This window comes from Gymnogyps californianus, chromosome 1 (assembly GCF_018139145.2).
Source record: "Gymnogyps californianus isolate 813 chromosome 1, ASM1813914v2, whole genome shotgun sequence".
NCBI classification, from domain to species: Eukaryota; Metazoa; Chordata; class Aves; order Accipitriformes; family Cathartidae; genus Gymnogyps; species Gymnogyps californianus.
The window spans coordinates 218,040,292-218,062,125 of NC_059471.1; the positions used below are offsets into that span (position 1 = coordinate 218,040,292).

The following is a 21,834-nucleotide window of genomic DNA, read 5'->3' on the forward strand; positions in this document are numbered from 1 at the left end:
ATCCCTCCCCGCCGGGGCACAGGCAGCTTTCCCAAGCCATCCATCTCCTCGGCCCTCTGACTCACCGGCTCCCGGCCGCGCTGCTCCGAGGGCCGGATCCCGGAGCGAGAGCAGGATCAACCCCGGCAAGCGGCAGCCGGCTGCCAGCCGGTGCCTGCTGTCCTCCCCTCCGCCCGTGCCGCCACGGCCGCTTTGGGGACCGTGGGTGGCTCAAACCCCCCCCCGTCCCCCCAAAAACGCTCCCTCGCCCTCTGCCCGGCTCACTCCCGGCGAGCAGCCGACTCTGAGGAAAAATCCCGGAGCCCAAATCTCCTGCTGGGCTCATCCCCGGGAGCGGCTGGCTCCTCTCAGGCAGCCACCGCCGTAGCGGCACCCGGGGACGGTGCCGGGGGGCTGCCGAGCCCCTTTCTGCCCCGACGCTTCCCCCTTACATCTCCCCCACCGTCTCCGAACCGAGCTGCCGTGCTCCCGGTCCCCGCTGCCATCACCGCGCTTGGGCGGAGGACACCTTCCCCGCTTCCCAAACGTCCCCCTTGATGTCACCCCCTTGATGTCACCCCCTTGATGTCACCCCCTTGATGTCACCCCCGTTATTTTGCAGCGCTGAGGAATGTAAACAAGTCTGCTGGGCTCTGAGGGACTTCACCCGCTTGTTCCGATAGCTCCTGCTCCAGCACGGCGCCTGTCTCCCAGGTAAGAGCCGGCGGTGGGACCCCGAGCGGCCGCAGGGGACCGTGTCCCGGCCTCGCGGTGACGTTGGTGGAACCACGGGGCCGTGGGGCCACGACCTGGCGTGGGAAGAAGGACTTGGACCCCCTCTCTCCCCCCTCCCAGGAATGTCTTTTAATTAGAAGACAGGAAACGAAGCAAACCACGAACGTGTCCCACAATCAGCAAAGTTCGGCGCGGCCGAGGGCTTTCACTCGCTCCAGCGCCTCCCGCCAGCCAGGAGAGCCGGGGCCGGCGTCGCCCGCGCGCGGGAGGGACGGCTCGAGGATCCCGCTTTCCCGGCGGATTCGCTTCCCGAACATCGGCTACTGAAACAAGAAAACAAACCAAGGGGGGGGGGGGAGGGGGGAGGGAAAAAAAAACAACCACCCAAACCAAAAAAAAAAAAACCAAAACCACACAAAAAACCCCACGCGAAACGAAACAAAAACCCAAACCCCACAAAAAAACCCAACGCAAAACCGAAGCGCTACCGGAGGAGGACGGCTTTGCCCGGCAGCGAAACAAGAGCGCGAAGTAGAAAACTTTCTGTGAAGTGGAAAAATAAACGGAAAAAAAAAAAACCAAACCCCAAAACCCACACACCCACCCACTACGAATTATTTCAGGAAAGATGGGGGTTTAAAAGCGATTCGGTAAAACCCCGGTGGGGCGCAGGGCCGGGTCCCCCCCCCCTCCCCTCCCCTCCCCGGCAGGACGGGGGCCGCCGGGGCTCTGCCCCCCCCGCCTCCTGCCTGGTGGCCACCTCCCGCAGACAGACGCAGGCGGGACGGACTGCTGAAATAGAGCTCTTATTTTTTATTTTTCTTTTTTTTTCCCCTTTTTTTTTTAGGTTTTGGTTTTGTTTTGGGGTGGGTTGGTTTTTTTTTTTTTTTGTTTGGTTTTGGGTTTTTTTTTTTGTTGTTTTGTTCGTTTCTTTGTTTGATTTGGTTTTATTTTAGGGTTGGGAGCGTGCGGGGAGGATCCGGCTGGGAGCGAGTGCGGGGTGCGGGGCTGGGAGCGGGCCGGCGCGGGGCCCGCGGGCACGGCTGGAGCGCCTGCGGTTCCCTCCGGGGGTGTGTAACCAGCGCCAGAACAATAAACAACAACAAAAAAAAACCAACAAAAAAAAAAAAACAAAAAAAAAAGGAAAAAAATAAAAAAAATAAATTAAAACCCCAAGGTCCTCGCCTGGTTCTTCTCTCAAGGCCGTGGGTGCCCTGAGCTGCACGCCAGCCCCGTCACCCCTGGGTGCCCCCACCCCTGGGGTCCAGGTCCAGCGCGGCCCCGTCCCAGCACCATTTTTTTTGCTGTTTTCTCCCCAAAACTGCGGGAGGGGGCAGCTCCCCCCCGCCATTTCGCATCCCAGGCAGCCCCAGGGAGGTTGGGTCCAGCTTCTCCTCCGGTCCAGCCCCAGCAACGCCTCCCTGGGCCGGGCGATCACCGGGCCCCGTCCTCCCTCGGAGCTCCCGTGGGACCCAGCGGGTGCTGGGCACCGGCAGCTCCGGAGGGACGGGGACGGCGCTGGGTGACAGCACGGGGATTGCCACCCCAACGGGTGGGGCTGTGGGTGGCCCCCGTGTCCCAGTCGTGTCCCCCCCCCCCCGGTGTCCCCTTGTTACTGGGGCAGGGAGCCGGGCGGCAGCACCCAGGGTCCGGCGGCAGGGCTGGGCTCCGGTTGCGCCGGCGGTAGCCGCTGTTGGTTCTGCCAGAGTTGGTGAAGCTCCTTGAACTGCTCCACCATCTTGTCCTTGAGGTCGGGGTGGGAGATCTGCAGGGGGATGCTGTCGGCCGACCACGACAGCTCTCCGGAGAACATCTCCAGCAGCAGCCGCGCCGCCACCGGCACCACCTGCGAGAGTCCCCGCCGCGTCAGGCGGCAACGGCACGGCGCGGGGATGCCCACCCGCGTCCGTCTCCCTCCCCTGGGGAGAGCCCCGGGGTGTCCCCGTCCCCGGGAGCCTTCGTCCCCTCACCTGCACGGTGATGAGTTTTTTCTCCTTGGGTTTCTGGTCGGGCCACTCCTCGCCGAAGCAGAAGAAGATCTCGAAGGGCGGGGGGGTGGTGGTCTGGCCCTTCTGGAACAGGATGAGGCCTGCGGGGCCAGACGCCGCGGTGAGGGGCAGGAGGGGGGGGGGGGGGGCCTCGCACCAGCCCGTCCCCCCACCATCCCGGTGTCCCCCCCTCCCCGGCCCTGACGCCAGCTGATAACCCCATGGGTCGGCTGCTGTCCCGTCCTCCCCGCCCCATCCCAGCTCGGTTCCCCCGCTTCCATGCCGGGTGTCCCCCCTTCCACGGCGGATCGTGACCCCCTCCATCCCACCCGGTGTCCCCGAGGAGCTCCGTTCTCCTCTCACCGTTGAGAAAGCCCTCGAGGCTGAAGAGCTTGGTCTTCTTCTCCCTCTCGATGGGGTTGGGGCCGGCGCGGCGGGCGGCGCAGGGCCCCGTCCAGAAGACCTTGCACTGGCAGAGGCGGATGGCGTAGATGTCCTGCCCCTGCAGCTCCAGGATGAGCCCGCGGTCCAGCACGTCCAGGAGCTGGTGGGTGTAGAAACGTTGCTTCTCGTTGGGGATGGCGTCGGTGGCGGGGAAGCGGACCTGCTCCAGCGTCAGCGGCCCGAAGAGCTCCACCTGCTCCTGCGTGGGCTCCAGGCTGCTGTGGAAGAGGCGGCAGCCGTGGGGGTTGCTGATGGTGAGGACGCAGACCTGACGGCCCCGGTACTGGAACTTGATCTCCAGGTCGGTCACTGCCGAAGGGAAGGGGATGTGAGCTGAGCTGCCCGCCGGGGACCACGCCGTGGCCACCCCGTCCAGCCACCCCGCACCCAGGGCCACCCTGCACCCATGGCCACCTTGCACCCACGGCCACCCCATCCAGCCACCCCGCACCCATGGCCACCCCCAACCAGCCACCCCACAGCCACCCTGCACCCATGGCCACCCCTGTCCAGCCACCCTGCACCCATGGCCACCCCGCACCCATGGCCACCCTGTCCAGCCACCCCGCACCCACGGCCACCTCGCACCCATGGCCACCCTGTCCAGCCACCCTGCACCCATGGCACCTCGCACCCGTGGCCACCCTGTCCAACCATCCTGCACCCATGGCTACCTCGCACCCATGGCCACCTCGCCACGACCACCCCATCCAGCCACCTGCACCCATGGCCACCTCGCACCCATGGCCACCCTGTCCAACCATCCTGCACCCATGGCCACCCGCACCCATGGCCACCCTCACACCCATGGCCACCCTGTCCAACCATCCTGCCACCCATGCCAGCACCCCACCCATGGCCACACCCATGGCCACCTCACACCCATGGCCACCCTGTCCAGCCACCTGCACCCATGCCACCCCGCACCCATGGCCACCTCACACCCATGGCCACCCTGTCCAACCCCCACCATGGCCACCCGCACCATGCCACCTCACACCCATGGCCACCCCTGTCCAGCCACCCCGCACCCATGGCCACCTCGCACCCATGGCCACCCTGTCCAACCATCCTGCACCCATGGCTACCTCGCACCCATGGCCACCTCGCACCCACTGGCCACCCTGTCCAGCCACCCCGCACCCATGGCCACCACCAACCAGCCACCCCACGGCCACCCTGCACCCACGGCCACCGCCGTCCAGCCACCCAACTGCCACCCCACACCCATGCCCAGCTACCCCCATGGGCACCCCACACCCTTGTGCCCCACATGCCCACCCATCCCATGGCCACCCCACACCAGTGCCCAACCAACCCACCACCACCCCACACCCATGCCCTCCGTGCCCAACCACCCCACGGCCACCCCCCACCCATCCTCAGCCACCCCAAGCCACCTCCCACCCATCCTCGGCCACCCCACGGCCACCCACCACCCATGCTGGGCCACCCCACGGCCACCCCCCACCCATCCTCAGCCACCCCACAGCCACCCCATGGGCACCCCTTCCCCATGCCAAGCCACCCCCCCAACCCACGCCCACCCACGTTCACCCATTCCATGGGCATTCCCCACCCACGCCCAGCCACCCCATGAGCACCCCACACCTCTGTGCCCCCCATGGCCACCCCCCCCCCCGCCATGAGCACCCCGCACCCATGCCCACCCACCCCGTCCTTACGCGGCAGCATGTGGGGCTGATGAGCAGGTTGGGGATGACGTGCTCCATGGGTGCCAGCGGGCAGGCGGCCGGGGGCCCCAGGGTGCCCAGGGGGGGTCCCGTCTCAGCGAGGGGCAGCTCGGGGGTCCCATGGGTGCCCCCCACCTCTCCGGGAAGCAGCGCCGGGGGGGGCGGCGCAAAGGGCCCTGGGGGGCAGCCGCTGCCGAAGTGGGGCTCCTCCTTGGGCCAGGGGTAGGGGGGCAGCAGGTTCCCCCCGTGCCGGGTGTCTGGGGCACAGCCTGGGGTCAGAGGGCGGCCATGGCCCCCAACTGCCCCCCAAAACCGCTGGGTGGGTGCACCCCGTGCCCTCCCCACCCCACCCGACACCCCCCCACCCACCTGACACCCCCCCACTCACCATCGATGCTCAGAGATGTCATCTTCTGGAGCTGCGGGGAGGAAAGCGGGGCGGTTATGGGGCGCAGGGACACCCCCCCCGGCCCCCCAAGGTGTCCCCGGTTTGGGGGTCCCCCCACCCTGACCCCCCCCAGGTACCTGGCTGACGTCCTCCTCCCCACCGCAGCCATAGTCGTCCTCGGCCACCCCATCTGCAAGGGAGAGATGGGCTGGGGCGGGGGGATGGGGCTGGGGGGGCTTTGGGGGTGCAGGGGGAGTTGTGGGGCGCTGGGTCCTTGTGGGGTGCTGGAGCCTTGTGGGGCGCTGGAGCCTTGTGGGGTGCTCGGGACTTGTGGGGTGCTGGAGCCTTATGGGGTGCTGGGGACTCATGGGGTGCTGGAGCACTGCAGGGTGCTAGGTCCTTGTAGGGTGCTGAAGCTTCATGGGGTGCCGGGTCCTTGTGGGGTGCAGGCATGGGTGCGGGACTTGCAGGATGCTGGGGCCTTGCAGGGTGCTGGGGCCTCATGGGGTGTCAGGTCCTTGCGGGGTGCTGGGTCCTTGTGGGGTGCTGGGGACTTGTGGGGTGCTGAGACTCCACAGGGTGCTGGGTCCTTGTGGGGTGCCAGGTCCTTGTGGGGCACTGGGTCCTTGTGGGGTGCTGGGGACTCATGGGGTGCTGGGGCACTGCAGAGTGCTGGGTCCTTGTGGGGTGCTGAAGCTTTGTGGGGTGCTGAAGCTTCATGGGGTGCAGGGGACTCGCAGGGTGCTGGGTCCTTGTGGGGTGCTGGGACCTCGTGGGGTGCTGGGACCTCATGGGATGCTGGGACCTCATGGGGTGCAGGGGACTTGCAGGGTGCTGGGTCCTTGTGGGGTGCTGGGACCTCGTGGGGTGCTGGGACCTCGTGGGGTGCAGGGGACTTGCAGCGTGCTGGGGCATTGCAGGGTGCTGGGGCCTCATGGGGTGTCAGGTCCTTGTGGGGTGCTGGGGCTTCATGGGGTGCCGGGTCCTTGTGGGGTCCTGGGACCTCATGGGGTGCTGGAGCTTTGAGGGGTGCTGGAACCCCACGGGGTGCCCAAAGCCCTTCCCAAAGCCGCCCCACCCCCGGTCCCCATCCCTCCCCACCCTCTCCGGCCCCCCGGCCCCCCTCACCCCCCGCCACCCATGGGTACCTGCGCCGTCGGCGGGGCCCTCGCAGAGCTCGTAGACCTTGTAGGGCTGGGGGGGGGCGGCCTTGGTGCCGTCGAAGAGCAGCCGGAACTCCCGGCTCTTGTTGAGGGCGCAGCGCAGGTTGGCCTTCCACTTGGCCGGGTCCGGCTCGTCCACCCCCTCCGTGAACTTCCCCGTCTCCAGCGCCCACGCCTGGGGGGGGTGGAGGGGGGGCTCAGCACCCCTGGCACCCTGGCACCCCGGCCCGGGTCCCCATTGGCACCCCGGCACCGCCGTCGCCCCCATCCCGTGTCACCTTTGTCACCCCGTCACCCCATCGTCCCTATTCCGTGTCCCCCTTGTTACCCCATCACCCCATCACCGTCATCTCGTGTCCCCCCGTCACCCCATCACCCCCATCCCGTGTCCCCTTTGTCACCCCATCACCCCCATCCTGTGTCCCCCGTGTCCCCCTGTCACCCCATCGCCCCCATCCTGTGTCCCCCTTGCCACCCTGTCACCCCATCGCCCCTGTCCCCCCTGCCCCATGTCCCCCTTGTCACCCATCACCCCATCGCCCTCATCCCGTGTCCCCCTTGTCACCCCATCACCCCCATCCTGTGTCCCCCTGTCCCCCTTCACCCCATCCCCCATCCTGTGTCCCCCCCCCCCCCCCCCCCCCCCCCCCCATGTCCCCCTGTCACCCCATCACCCCATCGCCCTCATCCCGTGTCCCCTTGTCACCCCATCACCCCCATCCTGTGTCCCCCGTGTCCCCCTGTCACCCCATCGCCCCCATCCTGTGTCCCCCTTGCCACCCTGTCACCCCATCGCCCCCTGTCCCCCCTGCCCCATGTCCCCCTTGTCACCCCATCACCCCATCGCCCTCATCCCGTGTCCCCCTTCTCACCCCATCACCTCCATCCTGTGTCCCCCATGTCCCCTGTCACCCCATCACCTCTATCCTGTGTCCCCCATGTCCCCCTGTCACCCCGTCACCCCACCTGTGTCCCCCTTGTCACCCCATCACCCCATCACCCCCATCCCATGTCCCCCTTGTCCCCCCATCACCCTGTCACCCCATCACCCCAGCCTGTGTCCCCATTGTCACCCCGCCACCTCCATCCCACGTCCCCCTTATCCCCCATCACCCTGTCATCCCCATCCCGTGTCCCCATTGTCACCCCATCACCCCTGTTATCTCCACCCCGTGTCCCCCTTGTCACCCCATCACCCCACCACCCCCATCCCATGTCCCCTTGTCCCCCCATCACCCCGTCACGCCATCACCCCCATCCCATGTCCCACTTGTCACCCTGTCACCCCCATCACCCTTGTCCCCTGCCCCCTTCTCACCCCATCACCCCTGTCATCCCCACCCCGTGTCCCCCTTGTCACCCCATCGTCCCGTCCCCCCCACCCCATGTCCCCCATGCCCCCCTCGTCCCCCCATCACCCCCCCGCCCCGTGTCCCCCTCGTCACCTTGAAGATGGTGTCGTGCTCCTGGGGGGCGGGGGGGTGCCGGGTGGCGTGGCGCCAGGGGATGGCGAAGCGTCGCCGCTCGGGGTCCAGCCACTGCAGCCCCGGGTACCGCTGGCTGCTCACCTGTGCCACCAGCCAGGGCTTCAGCCGCACCCGCCGCGGCGGGGGGTTCATGGCGGGACCTGCGGGGAGAGGGGAGGGGGGGGGAAACACACACGGGTGGGCCTGGGGGGCACCCATCAGCCCGAGGCGGGGCTGAGGCCTGGCCGGCTCGTGACAGGTGTGTGTGCCGCAAAGGGGCTGAGGCCTGGCCATGTCGTGACACGTGTGTGTGGCCACAAAGGGGCTGAGGCCTGGTGGCTTGTGACAGGTGTGTATGGGGGGGGGCGCTGAGGCCTGGCCGGCTTGTGACATGTGTGTGGTGCAAAGGGGCTGAGGCCTGGCCGGCTTGTGACATGTGTGTGTGGCCGCAAAGGGGCTGAGGCCTGGCCAGCTCGTGACAGGTGTGTGCAGCTGTGACAGGGCACCCATGGGTGCCCCCCCCGCCCCGGCCCCGAAACAGGAACCGTGTCCCCCCACCCCAGCGCGTCCGCCCACCGGGGCCCGGGGTTGGGGGGGGGAAGCGGTGCTTGGGGCTGCGGGGCTGGGCCGGGGTCCCTGCCTGTCCCCGGGGTCCCTGCCCGTCCCGGGGGTGGCGGTGGGGGCCCCCCCCCGAGCCCCGTCCCCCCGCGTGGGTGCGGGGGGCGTCACCCCGCCCCCCGAAAGCAGAAGCTGCGGTGGCTTTTGGGGAACCAAAAGTGTCCCAGAGCCGCCGGGACGGGGACACGGGGGACACGGGGGGGGGACAAACGGGCACCGACCCCACGGAGGGGGGCACCCAGCAGGGTACCCCCAGACCCCACCCGGCACGGGGAGAGGGACCCCGCGCCCCGTGGGGACGGCGGGGTGGCGGTGCCTGTGGGGTCAGGGTCTCCCTTGTGGGGACGGGGTCCCCGTGGGGTCAGGGCGCTGTCCCCTCACGGTCCCGCAGGGCTCTTCCCGGGCATCCCAGCACCGCTGCCCACGGCACCCACTCCCGCGGGGACCCACCCGCGGGGACCTACCCCACGCTCCACGGCCGACCCCGGGGAACCGGCACCGGTACTCACCTGCGCTCCGGGGCCGGGGCCGCCGCCCAGCGCTTCCGCACGGCGGGGCCGGGCCGTGGGACGTGGGCCGGGCCGTGGGCCGGGCCGTGGGCCGTGGGACGGGACCGGCCACGCCACCGCCCCCGGGAGCGCCCCGGCCCCGCCGCGCCCGGGGCGGGGCCCGTGTCCCCCCACCCGTGTCCCCCCACCCGTGTCCCCCCTCCGGGGTCCCCCCCATCTCCCCCCGGTGTCACCCCGCAGCAACAGTAGACACCTCATTAACATATGCTTTACATACATTTGCATAGCCCGCGCCCATCGCCCACTCCACTTGACGCGCGGGGGAATCCCCGCAGTGGACTGGCATCACCCCTATACCCCCTCCCACCGGCCTGTGATTGGCCGCGCTCGCTGTCACTCATCTGCGGACCTGCCCCCTCCCCTTTCAGCGCGGCCCCGCCCCTAGCGCCGCTCCCCCCGCCCACTCCCTCCCCTCACTGGGGCCGTTGCCCGGCAACGCGGGGGCGGTAACAACGTGGGGGGCGGAGCGAGGGGCGGGGCGGGACCTCCCACGGCTACCGGCGCCCACCGCACTCGAGAACATCAATTTAAGGAGCCTCTTAATTACTGCCTCTTAATTGCTGCCTCTTAATTAGTCGCCCCCGTCCCACTCGCGTAACGAAGGACGTGGCTTAGCCAGGCGTCCCCCCGTGGCGGCTGCTCCTCGCCAAGAGGTTAGGCTGTGGTCCTAAGCCCGCTCGTCTGCCTAAGCCTGGCCTAACCCTGGCTCACCTGGACCAGGCTCTTCCCGGCTCTTCCCCAGGGATATTCCCGCTCCGGACCCACGTCACCTCCGAGTCCCTTCGAGATGCTCCTGGCGTTTGGCGGGAAGCCCCTTTTCCCCTCTCCCACACCTGTGCTGTGGGGATTTTTTTTCCACGTGGCTTCGTCCGCCCTCTTCCGGGGTTCCCGGATGATCCCGAGAGAGGCGGCTGCGGCACGGATGAATGCCGGCCACAGGGCAGGGCCTGATCCCGGCCTACGAGTCGGGAACGGTTGATTTAGGCTGGGAATCTCGGTCCCATTCTGCCGCAGGATGTGAGGAGAGGAGCTCCGGGCATGGGAGCATCTTCCCTACGCGTCCCACTCCCTTCCTGAACCGTAGCCAGCGTGCCAACCACGGCTAGGGACAAAACGCCGGAGAAAGGCACCAAAAAAATGCCGATTTATGGGATGCTGAATGGATATTTCCTCAAGGATCCTGTTTCGGCATCCGCACGAGCCTTGCCTGGGTGTTTTCTGTCCTCGCCGGAGGAGCGGCCGGAGCGGGAGGCTGCCAACGGCCCCGCCAATGTGCCGGCATCGAGCTTTTTGGCAGAGATTTCGGGGAAACGGGAAGGAAGCCGGCCGGCCGGTCGTGGATTTCCCCTCCGCCCCCGCCGCCTCCTTTCGCATCCCCCTCCGTGTTTGGGGAAGCGCCGGGGCCTTCACCTCGCTCGGAGGGTTTGTTTATTTTTTAATTTTAATTTTTCCCATCGTTAGCAGCGACTCGTCTCCACCAGCCTCGGATTTGGCGGTGACACGAGCCCCGGGGCCTCTCCGCTGTCACCCGTGTCCCCGTCCCCAGCTCCGCTCTCTGCCACATGTCCTCAGGGGACAAAGTTGGGCGGGGGGGGGGGGAAGGAAATTTAGGGTTTTTTGGGTTATCATGCGTGAAGTCGCGGAGGAGGGGACTTTCCCTTTCGCTTCTTCCACCGAGAAATGAAACCGTTCTCGCCTGCGGCCCCGGGCACGCTGGCTCTCTGGGTGGGACGCCGTGTTTCGCTCCCGATCTGGCGCCCGTTTCCCTCTCCCAACGCTTCCCGCTTTTTTTATTTTTCCTATTTCTGGTTAAAACTCTCCGGTGTTCGCCTCGGTCTCCGCGGCCGTGAGAGGGAGCACTCAGCCCTACCGACGCCGAAGCATCTCTCCGGGGATGCAGGGATGATGACAGATGGGATTTCCCGGAGCTGGGCTGTCGGTATCTCGGAGTCGTCGCTCGCCGGGTCTCCGGCCGGCTGCCCGCTCTGGATACCGGCGGGATATATTTTTGGGCTCCTTCAGCCGGGTTTTGGCCGCGGGTACAGGGAGAGCGTGCCCGAAAAACACGGCAGGCAGGGAACCTGCACTCCCCCCTCCGAGCCTCTGCCTGAAAATCACCTATTTATTTGCTCATTAGTTAATTGGGGGGGCGGGGGGGCATAGACGCCCCCTCGGGTAGTGTAGACCGACCTCCAACTCTTTCTCATCCTTAATTTGGTGGCCTCCTCCCATGGAGCCAGCTCTGCCGCCAACGGGATGCGGCGCTGAGGAGCCGGTTGGGGTGCCGGAGCAGTGCCGGAGCCATGCCGGAGCCATGCCAGGCCAGCCGGCCGTCCTGCTCCCAGGCTGTCTGGGAAGGTGGATAAACAGGAGGCCGTCGTGTTTCCTCCAGGGGTTTTCCTCCGTGGTCAGAGCCCAGCTCGGCCTCCCGCCGTCGGTCGGGTCTGGCAGCACCTCCGGGCCGTTTTCCACCCAACTCGCGTGGGAGATGCTCCAGCACTCGTGACATCCAAGAGCTCCGTAATGCCGCGGTCTGGGAAGAGGCGGTGAGGTGGCGGGGGTCGATTCGCTCCGCAGGTTCGCTCTCCGGTTTTGAGGTCTCGTCTTCCCCGCGGCAGCTCCGAGCGGATGGTTCGACGAAAGCCGAGGGAATCCTTCGCCGTCCCGCGGCTCCTGGTCAACGGGCTCGCTGTCTTCCTGATCGAGCTGGTTCGCTTCCTGGCGAGACCGTGGTCCACGTGAGCCGCCCCGGTTTCCTCGCCACCGAGAGGAGATGTGGTACGAGCAGTCGGGCATTCCAACCTCTATCGGAGACTCTTCCATCTGATTTTTTTAATCTCTGTTGATTATTTTTTTTTTTCAATCCCCATTTACCTTGACGAGCTCTGGGTTGTTAAAGCTCAGCTCTGTCTCAGTAGCGGACGTGTTTGTGGGGAGGCTGGGCTCGTTCACCAAAAGAAAAGAAAGCCCCGAGGTCAGAAACACAAGATATTTGATGGTGGAGGTTGGGCAGCATGAGAAATGTGAGTGTTCGACACCGACCCAGAAGGTTTGCTCTCCAAAACCCGTGGTTACATCCCAAATACACCACCACGAACCTTTCTGCCCACCGATACGCACGGTCTGGGGTCACTGGAAGGGAACAACGATGAGATGTGCTGACAACCCTGAGTGTAAACCTTCTGCTTCCCTTCCTCTGAGTATTTCCACGTCAAAATACCTCAGTCATGAGGAGGAGAAATTTCAGGTTCTCCGCTATCTCAAACTTCTCCTCCCATAGTGAAATGTTTGCATCTCGGCCACGTTTTCAGCGTCTCTAAGAGGAGCGGGGGGGTTCCTTGTGAGTAACCTGCTCTTCACAGGGTCCCCACCGCACCTCAGGATGGCACACGCTGGCAAATATTCATCAAAACCAAGCATTTTAACCCGAATTCACCTTCCCCCCCCGCCCCTGCAGGTGGTTGGTTTGCTGGCAGCCATCGGCGATCGTATTTTGAAGCCCTTCTTGGCGGCGACGTTCAACAGCCTCCTCCAACCTCTGCTGCTGTTCCTGCTGAAGGTCCGCTCAGCGATATCCGGGACCTGACGGACGCCCTCGTCGACGTCCCGGCCGGCGTCTGCTCGCAGCTGCCGTCAGATGAGCGGAGATGAACCCACAGCCGGACAGAAGGACGGATCTCAGGGACGTCGGCAGCGGCTGAGGCTGGGTCTCTCTCAGGTGGCGAAGGAAGAAGGGAGGGAGGAGGAAAGCGCTTATTTCTGCAAAGAGCAATGCAAATTGAGGAAGAGCGGGACGATGCGCGGCACGGGGAGGCGGGCACCGAGAAGGTGAGGAGAACGGTGTGGCCGCGTGTTTCTGTGCGGGCGGTAGGTACACGGGTGCCAACGGGATTGGGTTTTTATGTTCTATTTTTGCAAATACCTCCTTAACTAACCCATTAAATCAGGATTTTGTACCTTGGGCTGTGTCTCTAGCGAGGTGTTTTTCCTCCTCCTGCCTGGAAGACTTGGCTTTCCACTGGGAAAGACTTCCCCGTGCAGCCTCTCGCGGTGGGCCAGCCGGGCTGCTGCGGTGGGCTCCGCTGCCGATTTCGGAGGTGGTTTGGTGTCGGGAGCCTGATTTCCTCAGCCCCTGCGGGAGGGGACGGCTTCTCTCCGGAGAGCCGAGCGGCTCCCAGGCACCCTCGCTGTGCTCTATACCTTGACCGGAGCAGCTGTCTGTAGCCGGTGGCGTGGGATAGCCAGGAATTTGGGGACCATCTGAAAAATAAGTGAATGCCATCGCTTCCGTGTTCCTAAAAACTAGCCCTGGGATGCGTTTCGGGTAGCAAGAGCATATTTCTGGACCAGGAGGCCAGAGGAGCGGAATCGCAGGCAGCGAAGCTTTGAGTGTGTTTTGCAAAACCTTTGAGGGGATCAGGGCTGGGACTAAGCCACGTTTTGGGGCTCACGCCTGCGCCCCAGACGCCAGCTCCCCCTCTCCCAACAGCATGTCCTCCTGGGAGCATTTCCCACTGCTTGCGCGCGTGCTGCAAGATCCCTCTGGCCTTGATGATTCCGCACCGAAAGCCCTTTGCTTTTTATGGGCAGAGAGCAGCTTGTTTTTAACTTCCCGGCCTGTAAGATCATCCGAAGGATTGAGCCGGCCGGCTGCGATTTAACGAACGAGCTCTACGACGAGGTGTTGTGAGGGGTCCCCCGCGGCGGCCGTGCCCGTCGGTGCGCGCTCGCTACCCTGACTCGCTGTGCTATTTGGGTGCCACTGAGTTCACGGAGCTGCAGTGGTAACGGGATGTTCCGCCTTTGGCGGCGCAAAGGGCGAGCTGGAAGCCACCAAGGCAAAAGAAGAGCTCTCCAGGGTCGGATGACCAAGGGCAGCGTGTGATTGAGAGTCGGAGAATGAACCGAAACCTTCCGGGCAGCGGGAAATGTGCGGTTTTCCAGGAGAGGGAGACCGGAGCAGCTTTGCCTTTGCCTCTCAGCTAAGAGCACCAGGCCAGAGGATACAAGAGCCGCACGCAGACACAAGCAGGACCTGGCCTCGTGGATTGGGTCCGGGATGTCCTGCAGCAAAGTCACCAGTGCCAGGACTGTGCCAGGACGGCCATGCAGGGGGTCCGAGAGCCCCCACGGGATACTTGGGGGACACACGGTTGTCCTCGGGGTATTTCGATCCAGACAAGGCCCTTGCGTCGGGGCGCAGGCATGCCCCGGCGACTGCTCCCTGATAACAGACCTTCCTGCAAGGGAACGATTAAAATGAACAAATGCAAACCACGATTAAGAGGATGGAATTAATTTGAGGTTTCTTGCTTTGTTGATTTAGCTCAAGATTGACTTTAATGATTTAAATGGCTTTAATTAAATCAATCTGCTCTGGGAACAGGAATTCCCCGTTTTGGTTTTTTTTTTTTTTTGGCGAAAGCTCTCTGAAGTAGCAGAGATCCAGGAGACAGAGCGAGCTGGGAAAATTCAACACCCAGGAGTGAGGAGGGGCAGCTTGCGTCATGCTCAAACAGTGTCAGAACAGCATCTCGCCCCGGGCAGGGACCCTCCATCCCGCGCCAGGAGAGGACATGTCTGCCGTCCTCCTGGAGCCCTGGCTCCCGGCAGGCACCCCTGGAGCTGGGTGCCGGGTGCGGAGCTGCCATCTTCCTCCCGCAGCCCCCTGCCTCGCTGCGGGATTTGCAAGTTCTGCAGGCGCTGTGGACGGCCTAACAGCCGGTTGCAGTTTGTCTTGCAAATTAGACATGATCACGTCCTGGCAGCAGCAGCAGCTCAAAGAGACCAAGGTGCAGAAAGTCACTGATTTTTTGGAGTTTCAGGGCCTAAAGGGGTGAACAAGAGCTCTGGGCTGCCGGCCACGCACGTCTCCTTGGTGCTGCTCTGCTCACTGAGAGCAGAAGCCTCTTTTCTTCCTTAAAAAAACAAGCAAACAAAACCCAATCCAAACTACGTGCATTTAACGCACCCAGTCCGTGCCTTCCCTCCGCCGTGCCCGCAGGCAGCCCCAGACACTGGCAGGGGTGGGCAGCCCGAGCTGCTCTGGGGGGGCGGCTGCAGGGGCTGCACGGGGCAGCGTCCCTCCGGCACGCACCCACCTCGCCGTGGGAGCGTGTGTGTACCCAGGACGGGGTCTCGAGGCAGCCGTCCCATCCTCAGCGGCCTTCCACGTGCCCCCCGCGCCGGGCTGCCGGTGCCCCTCGGCGCTGGCGGCGGTGCTGGGTTACAGCGCCGTGCTCGGACAAGGACATTTCTCCCCGTCCGCGTTGGCTGGCGGCGGCAGCGCTCACGGGGCTTACGCTCACCAGCAGCCCCGGGTTGGCAGCTCCCTCGCATTGCTGCTCCCTTAGATCACCGGCCCCGAATGCCTTCCCTCCGGCTCATCCCTCTGCTCCGAGCGTCGCGGCCGAGCCCAGGAAGATGGCTCAGCACACAGCACGGGAGGGCAGAGATGCGGCAAGACGCTTCTCCTGGCTCGCAACCGGTTTTTTTTTTTTTTTTTTAGCCAGCCCTGTGGACCTCAAGGCAGGCGCTGTGCCTGCTGGATGGGGGCACGGCTCTGCCCAGCCTTTTCTGCCACGATCCGTGGGGGTTTTGCCGATGGCTGCCCCGGAGCAGCCGGGGAGGAGTGGGTGCAGGGCCGGGAGAGCAGCCAGCTGGGACGTGGAGGAATGCCAGGACGCTGAGCGCAGGGCCTCCTTCGGCTCCGCACGGCCATCGCTTCCCTAAATAGACGGCTGCGGGGCGGGAGGATTAGCTGGGGGCATTCCTCTGCCCCCGGCCGCTGACCCCGGGACGCGTTGCTCATCGCTATATTAAATCCTGCACACAATGGGTTGCTCTTCACAAGTCCTTCGCTCCAGGTGTCGGGATTTGTGCTCCTCCCTCCGCCCCGCACTTTCAAACACCGCGGGGATTTGCAGACGCCGAGTCAGTTTTGGTTTGTTCCGTTCGGATTTTGCAAGGGAGGTTTGTGCTTTTCCCTTTCGACGCCTCCTGGCACCGCTGGCGGCGCGCGAGGGTATTTATAGCCACCCGGCGAGGTTAAGAGCCACTGCCTAACGGTTCGCGAACGCTCCGTGCCAGCCCGATGACGGGGCCGGTCGGTGCGCGGTTATATCCACGTGGTTTCACAGGAGGAGCCGAGGACCTGGCTCTGGGTTTAGGTTTTGTCAGACGGGCGTCATGGGAAGAGGGTCAGCCCTGCCGCGTGGCTCTGCTCGGGAGAACGAGGCTGTGTGGGAACCCACCAGGTTGTACCCCCGTTTGGGTCCCAAAGAGGCCACAGCCTGGGGTCAGAACAAGGCACAGAAGCGTTGAAATAAATCGGGAATGAGCTGTTGGAGTCAGTTTGGAAAGGCTTGGTGTTTTGGTTTCTTGACACCATCTTCCCATGGTCTGAGGTAAACTGAGGCAAAGGCGTGAGTCGGTCCTTCCCATCGGGACACTCGGTGTTGCACCTTCAGAGCGGCCTCCTGATGGGCAGGTTAGGGCTGGTCGTTTTGCCCATTAAAAAATGGAGTCTTGCTCTTGCTGCCTGTCCTTGGGCTCCCCCGACCTCCCACATCATTCCTCATGCTGGAGATGCTGCGTCTCCCTCTTCCCTGCGCTCCCGCACGCAGCTCCACGTCCTCCGCCCTTTGGCACGCTGCCGGGGCTGCAGCCCGACCTCAAAGGGCTTCCCATATTTCACCCGCGGGACCTGTTGTTCTGCTGAGGGACCTCAGCGCACCTCACGGTCCTCCCTCAGAGCAGTCATCACCACTAACGTTGCTCCTGGGAGAGGTTTGTCTGACCTGGTTCTCCATCCCTGGTTCTCCGTCCCTCCTGTCCGAATCACCCCGTTGTAGGTCTGCGTGCTGGACCTAGTGCATCCACAACCTCATCCACGGCCCGGCCGTGCAAAGGAAGGCCGCTGCCCCGCTCCCAGCAGGAGACTGCTACAAAAACCTCCCATATTTTCTTTTTTTCACGCTGACCAAGCACAGGTTTTCTGTGCTCTCCTCCCAGGGCGTGGTCCTGAGACCTCTGGTTGTTGTCACTGCCCTCCTTTGGGCTTTCTGCAGGTGGCCCAGCGCAGGATCTAGGATTAGGGTTCATGCGCTTACACTTTGGTTTGGGGGGTTTTCTGGTGGTGTTACCACTTTTGGGAAACGACCCGAAGAGAGGGTGGGACGCAGGCTGTGCTTCTGTAGCAGCTTTCCCAGAGGGACTCGTAACGGCGTGGATAGCGGCTCAGTATCCGACCGCCCTACAACAAAGCTGGCATCCCGGGGCAAAGCTGGAGTTAGGAATTCCCTTCGGATATTTTCAATTCTTCATTTAATACTCCCTGTTGTCCTATTTGCAGCTCGTGTGGAAGCAGGTCACCTCTCGCAGGCATAGCCAGGAGAGACCCGTCTGATTGCCTGCGTTACACAAGCCATGCGTCCCCATTAATTTGGGTTTGAACAACAGTGCATTTCCTAGGAAAAACATCCAATTCTGTGGCAAAACCACGCAGTCCTGGCCGGCGAGATTCCTTCCACTTGACTTCGCCTCCCTGAACGAGGCAGACGGCTTGAGGACAGAGTCCTCCAGTCTTCCAGCGCTCCAGCTCCTTCGTGGCGTCGGTGGTTCTCCAGCTCCTTCGTGGCGTCGGTGGTTCTCCAGCTTCTTCGTGGCATCCGTGGTTCTCCAGACCATCACAGCTCTTCTTCCAGGGGTGTTTCTCGAGGGACTCACAAAGGTTTTAAGCTAAAACCCAGCACCTAAGCAGTGTCCGTGACTTGGCAGCGGCTGCAGCTGTGGGTGGGATGGTCGATAGGCCAACAGACTAATGAAATTCCCTCTTCCTTGTCCAAATACCAAGGTCATCTACCCCTGAACTCCTCTGCTGTCCGGGGCTTGTGACAAAGAGGTAAACAAGGCTACAGCTGAAAAGCTAGTTAATAAGTAATGCGGTCTTCTAATTCTCTGCTTTTGGTAGATTTTGAAGGTATAATTAATAAATATTCAGCACTTTGAAAAGCCAGGACGTTTTATTTACCACTGTACAAAATGGGGACTGTGCAAAGATCTGATTTTATAGACAATTTGTGGTTGTACCCGTTCTTAGTTAAAGTTATGAGCAAGACAAGACCTGTGGAGAAAGGAAATACCTTTTGTTAGCACTGTCCCAGCGGACAAAGCAGCTGAACATCTACAGTGTTGGCAAAACCAAACCAGTGGGATCGAGGGATCGGAAACCTTGAAACAGGAAAATAAGGATCAGGAGAGGATTTTACCTCGTGCAAAATATTGGGGAGCGAGCAGAGTATCCAGTTGCAATGCGTCAACATTTTTAAAAGACTCTGAAAAACTGGAAGAACTAAAAAAAGAAACTATGAAGATGGTCTGAAAGTTGGAGAAAAGGTCTTTTGTGAGGTACTTATTGCTCAGGGTTTCTTCAGCTCATCCAAAAGGAGGAGAGATGATTTAGTTTGTTCACATGAGCACTTCTGCAAGAAAATGTGAGGTAATAAAATGATCTTAAAAGCAGTGGAGAATCTCAGAATGAGAAATCACAATAAGAAATGATGGCCGCAGCATAAAAAGCTGGACAGATCAAATGGGAATGGAGACACGGCATTTGATTTCATAAGGATGATCGGACCACTGGACCAGGCTGCTGAGGAAGAGGGGGATCACCCGCCTCTGCTGTGAGGAAGACTGACTGACTTCTGCTCTTGTCCCTCTTGGGGATTTTAAAGCTTGCAGGCCTGATCATCTCAGTCAGGATTTAGTGCCGAGTTAGATTTAGGAGGCTGTAAGTGTGGAGATATTTTAATCAAGTAAAACTTTCCAGGCAGAAAGTGAAGGACACACTGCTAATCTTCTCCTGATGAGTTGCTGATAACTCAGGAAGAAGAGCCTCAAATTACTACTCAGTCCTCCCGATTATGGTCTTTGCTGGATCAACACTGTTTTAAACACAGTCAGAAATCCGGGCCAGAAGCTGAACTGAGTCACCGGCCCGACTCCGTTCGGCTTGAGCGAGAGCGTCCACCCCTGGACCCCTCGTTTCATGAGGTGGCCAGCGACGCCTCCCTCGCTCTGTCATTCTCCGAGCCCTCTGCCTAGATCACACCGTGGCCTGTAGATCCACACGCGGGATCCCTCGATGTCCAGATCCTTCCGTGCCTGGGATGAGCCACCAGCGCCCTTGGGAAGGGAGGCAGGTCCCGGTGCCAGGGGGTAGCCCCCTCCTCAGCCTTTGCTCCGGGGAGCCGTGCAGTCGTTGAGGGCAGGACCTGGTGGAAGCCCGGCTGGGGAAACTGGGCTGCTCCCAGTTTTCCTTCGAGCCCTTAAATCACGTTTTATAAGAATGTGGACTCGATGATCCTTACGGCTCCCTTCCAACTTGAGATATTCTATGATTTTATGATTCCTTGTAAAGAAAAAAAAAAAAAAAAGGTTTCCAGTCCTCCTGGGTGTAAAGAAAAGCTTGAAAACACGAACATTAAAGTTTAAAAAACATGAAGACACCCCCCCCGAAGCCACCTTTTTTTTAAAAAAAAAATACACCTCCTGATTTTAAAGTCTGTTCACAATCTTCCGATATCAGACCAGCTATACCATACACAATTTATCACCAGTGCAGATCAGCATTTGAAATCGGGACATAGCCTTACACATGTGATTACTTTCTTGAAATCTTCCGATATCAGCAACTACAGAGATAAAAAAAGAAAGATGAAGCGTTAGTTTTTCAAGGAACTTTCGCGTAAGTTTTTTCAGTTCATGACTTAATAGTTGGGACGAGTTTTAAAATGTCAGCTGGCTGCAGCAGCTTTTAAAATTGTTTACCGTGACACAGAGGGTGGGAATTATCTCAGCGTACTGTAAATATCTGGTGTGAACATCTGCCACGGATGGCGCAGCTCAGCTCCCTTCAGAGACTGGGAGAGAAACGTACTCTTAGGGTACAATTCATCTGACCTAATTTAGGCATTTACTTTAGGATGAGATGAATCATGCCCTGGAAGTGCCTATTTCTTTCCAGTGACTATAAGGGGAGTCTAGACAGCCAGCACAGATGTGGACGTGCGCATCTCATCAGATGAATCGCATCCAACGCGATTAAGGCTTGACCTCAGCCACGCTGCTATTTGGCTGTAATATATCGACAATCTGATGTGTCACGGTACGCTGATGCAGTATGAAATTAAATAGCAACGTGATGCTGCCTCAGGGTGATCTAGTAAAACGGGATTTTGGTCGTACGAGACATTCCCTCCCGATGGGATCACATCTTGCTACAAAGCAGTAATTTTAAATGTAAGTAATTAAAATGCCACGCAGCATTTTTAAGCCCAAATTGAAATATATTTATAAAACCTGCTGTCAACTTACTGGCATAGGATCCCTGCGCTCCTCCGAGTTATTTTTGGATCGATGCGGTCACGACGCGGTCGCTCGGGGCACGCCTGGCAGCACGGCAGGGACCCTCACGACAAGAAAGAGGGTTTGTCTCCAGCACAAGATTGAGGTGCTGGAGCGCGTCCAGAGAAGAGCAGCGAAGGTGGTGAGGGGTCTGGAGAACAAGTGCTGTGAGGAGAGAACTGGGGCTGTTTAGCCTGGAGAAAAGGAGGCTGAGGGGAGACCTTCTCGCTCTCTACAACTACCTGAAGGGAGGTTGTAGCGAGGTGGGGGTTGATCTCTTCTCCCAAGTAACAAGCGATAGGATGAGGGGAAATGGCCTCAGGTTGCGCCAGGGGAGGTTTAGATTGGATATTAGGAGAAATTTCTTCACTGAAAGCGTTATTGAGCATTGGAACAGGCTGCCCAGGGAAGTGGTGGAGTCACCATCCCGGGAGGGATTGAAAAGACATGTAGATGTGGCGCTTAGGGACATGGTTTAGTGGTGGACTTGGCAGCGTTAACAGTTGGACTCGATGATCTTAAAGGTCTTTTCCAACCCAAACAACTCTGTGATTTGGGTACGTGGGAACCAAACCCGTCGGCTCTCAGCACCCACCTGCAGCACGTCAAGCAGTCCCTGCCTAAACAATTCCATGATTGTATGGCAAGATCCGTGTGCCTTCTGTGACAGAACCGCCGCTCATCAGGGCCCTGTGCAGCAGGCAGGTGCCACCCTGAGGGGAGCACTCTCCTCACTCAGGGAGGGTCCAGGAGGAGACGCCGCTCTAAGACCACAGTGTCCCAACTGCTGAAGAAGGGGTAGGTCCCACAGTGCCCCAGCAGCCCGGCCTTGGCTGCCAGGAGGGATGGGGAAAAGCTGAGTGGCCCTGCTCGCCCCCCCCAAAATGGCGCCTCACCATCCACCATCGCCTCCCTTTTCCCGCCCTTTCCAACCACCGCCCGCGCGCACGTGACCGCCCCCCGGCCCGCCCCTCCCACCTCGCGCGTGCGCAGTGAGGAGCGAGGCGGAGGTGGGGGAGACGGGGAGACGCGGCGCCCAGGTGGGCGGGGCCGCCGGCCGGCGCGCGCGTGAGGACGTGGCGCTTTCCAGCCAATCGGCGCCCGCGCCCCCGGCGAGGTAGGAGGGGGAGAGGGGGGGAGAGGCGGGGCTGCGGCAGGCGGAGGGGGCGGGGGCGAAGGGGCGGGGAGGTGGGCGGAGGGCAGCGTGGGGGCGGGCGGAAGGGCGGACGGGCGGCGGAGGCGTCCAGTCAGAGCGCCGATCGTAGCGGCGGGGGAGGCGGAGCGGCGCTCTGATTGGCCAGCGGGGAGAGAGCGCGGGGGGCCGTGCGGCGTGGCGCGGCGCCTACTTCCGGTCGGCGGAGCGGCTGAGGAGAGCGGGCGGCGG

The 21,834-nt window shown here is 61.9% G+C and overlaps 2 protein-coding genes across 2 annotated transcripts in view; one reads left to right on the plus strand and one right to left on the minus strand.

The window, feature by feature from the left end:
- The window catches only part of TNPO3 (transportin 3), a 41,894-nt gene extending 40,836 nt beyond the window's left edge, over nucleotides 1–1,058 (plus strand). The window contains exons 22-23 of the mRNA XM_050901339.1: nucleotides 602–693; nucleotides 835–1,058. Of these exons, the coding sequence (XP_050757296.1) occupies nucleotides 602–662 (61 nt within the window). The 3' untranslated portion in view covers nucleotides 663–693; nucleotides 835–1,058. The remainder of the gene's footprint in view (nucleotides 1–601; nucleotides 694–834) is intronic.
- A 1,257-nt stretch (nucleotides 1,059–2,315) lies between these two features.
- On the minus strand, nucleotides 2,316–9,800 carry IRF5 (interferon regulatory factor 5). The gene is given in 10 exon segments (XM_050901371.1): nucleotides 2,316–2,560; nucleotides 2,685–2,803; nucleotides 3,066–3,455; nucleotides 4,832–4,843; nucleotides 4,846–5,097; nucleotides 5,229–5,259; nucleotides 5,366–5,418; nucleotides 6,377–6,566; nucleotides 7,837–8,018; nucleotides 9,756–9,800. Coding segments are annotated over 9 exon segments (1,455 nt in total). The 5' UTR covers nucleotides 8,011–8,018; nucleotides 9,756–9,800; the 3' UTR covers nucleotides 2,316–2,326.
- Nucleotides 9,801–21,834: the final 12,034 nt, after the last annotated feature.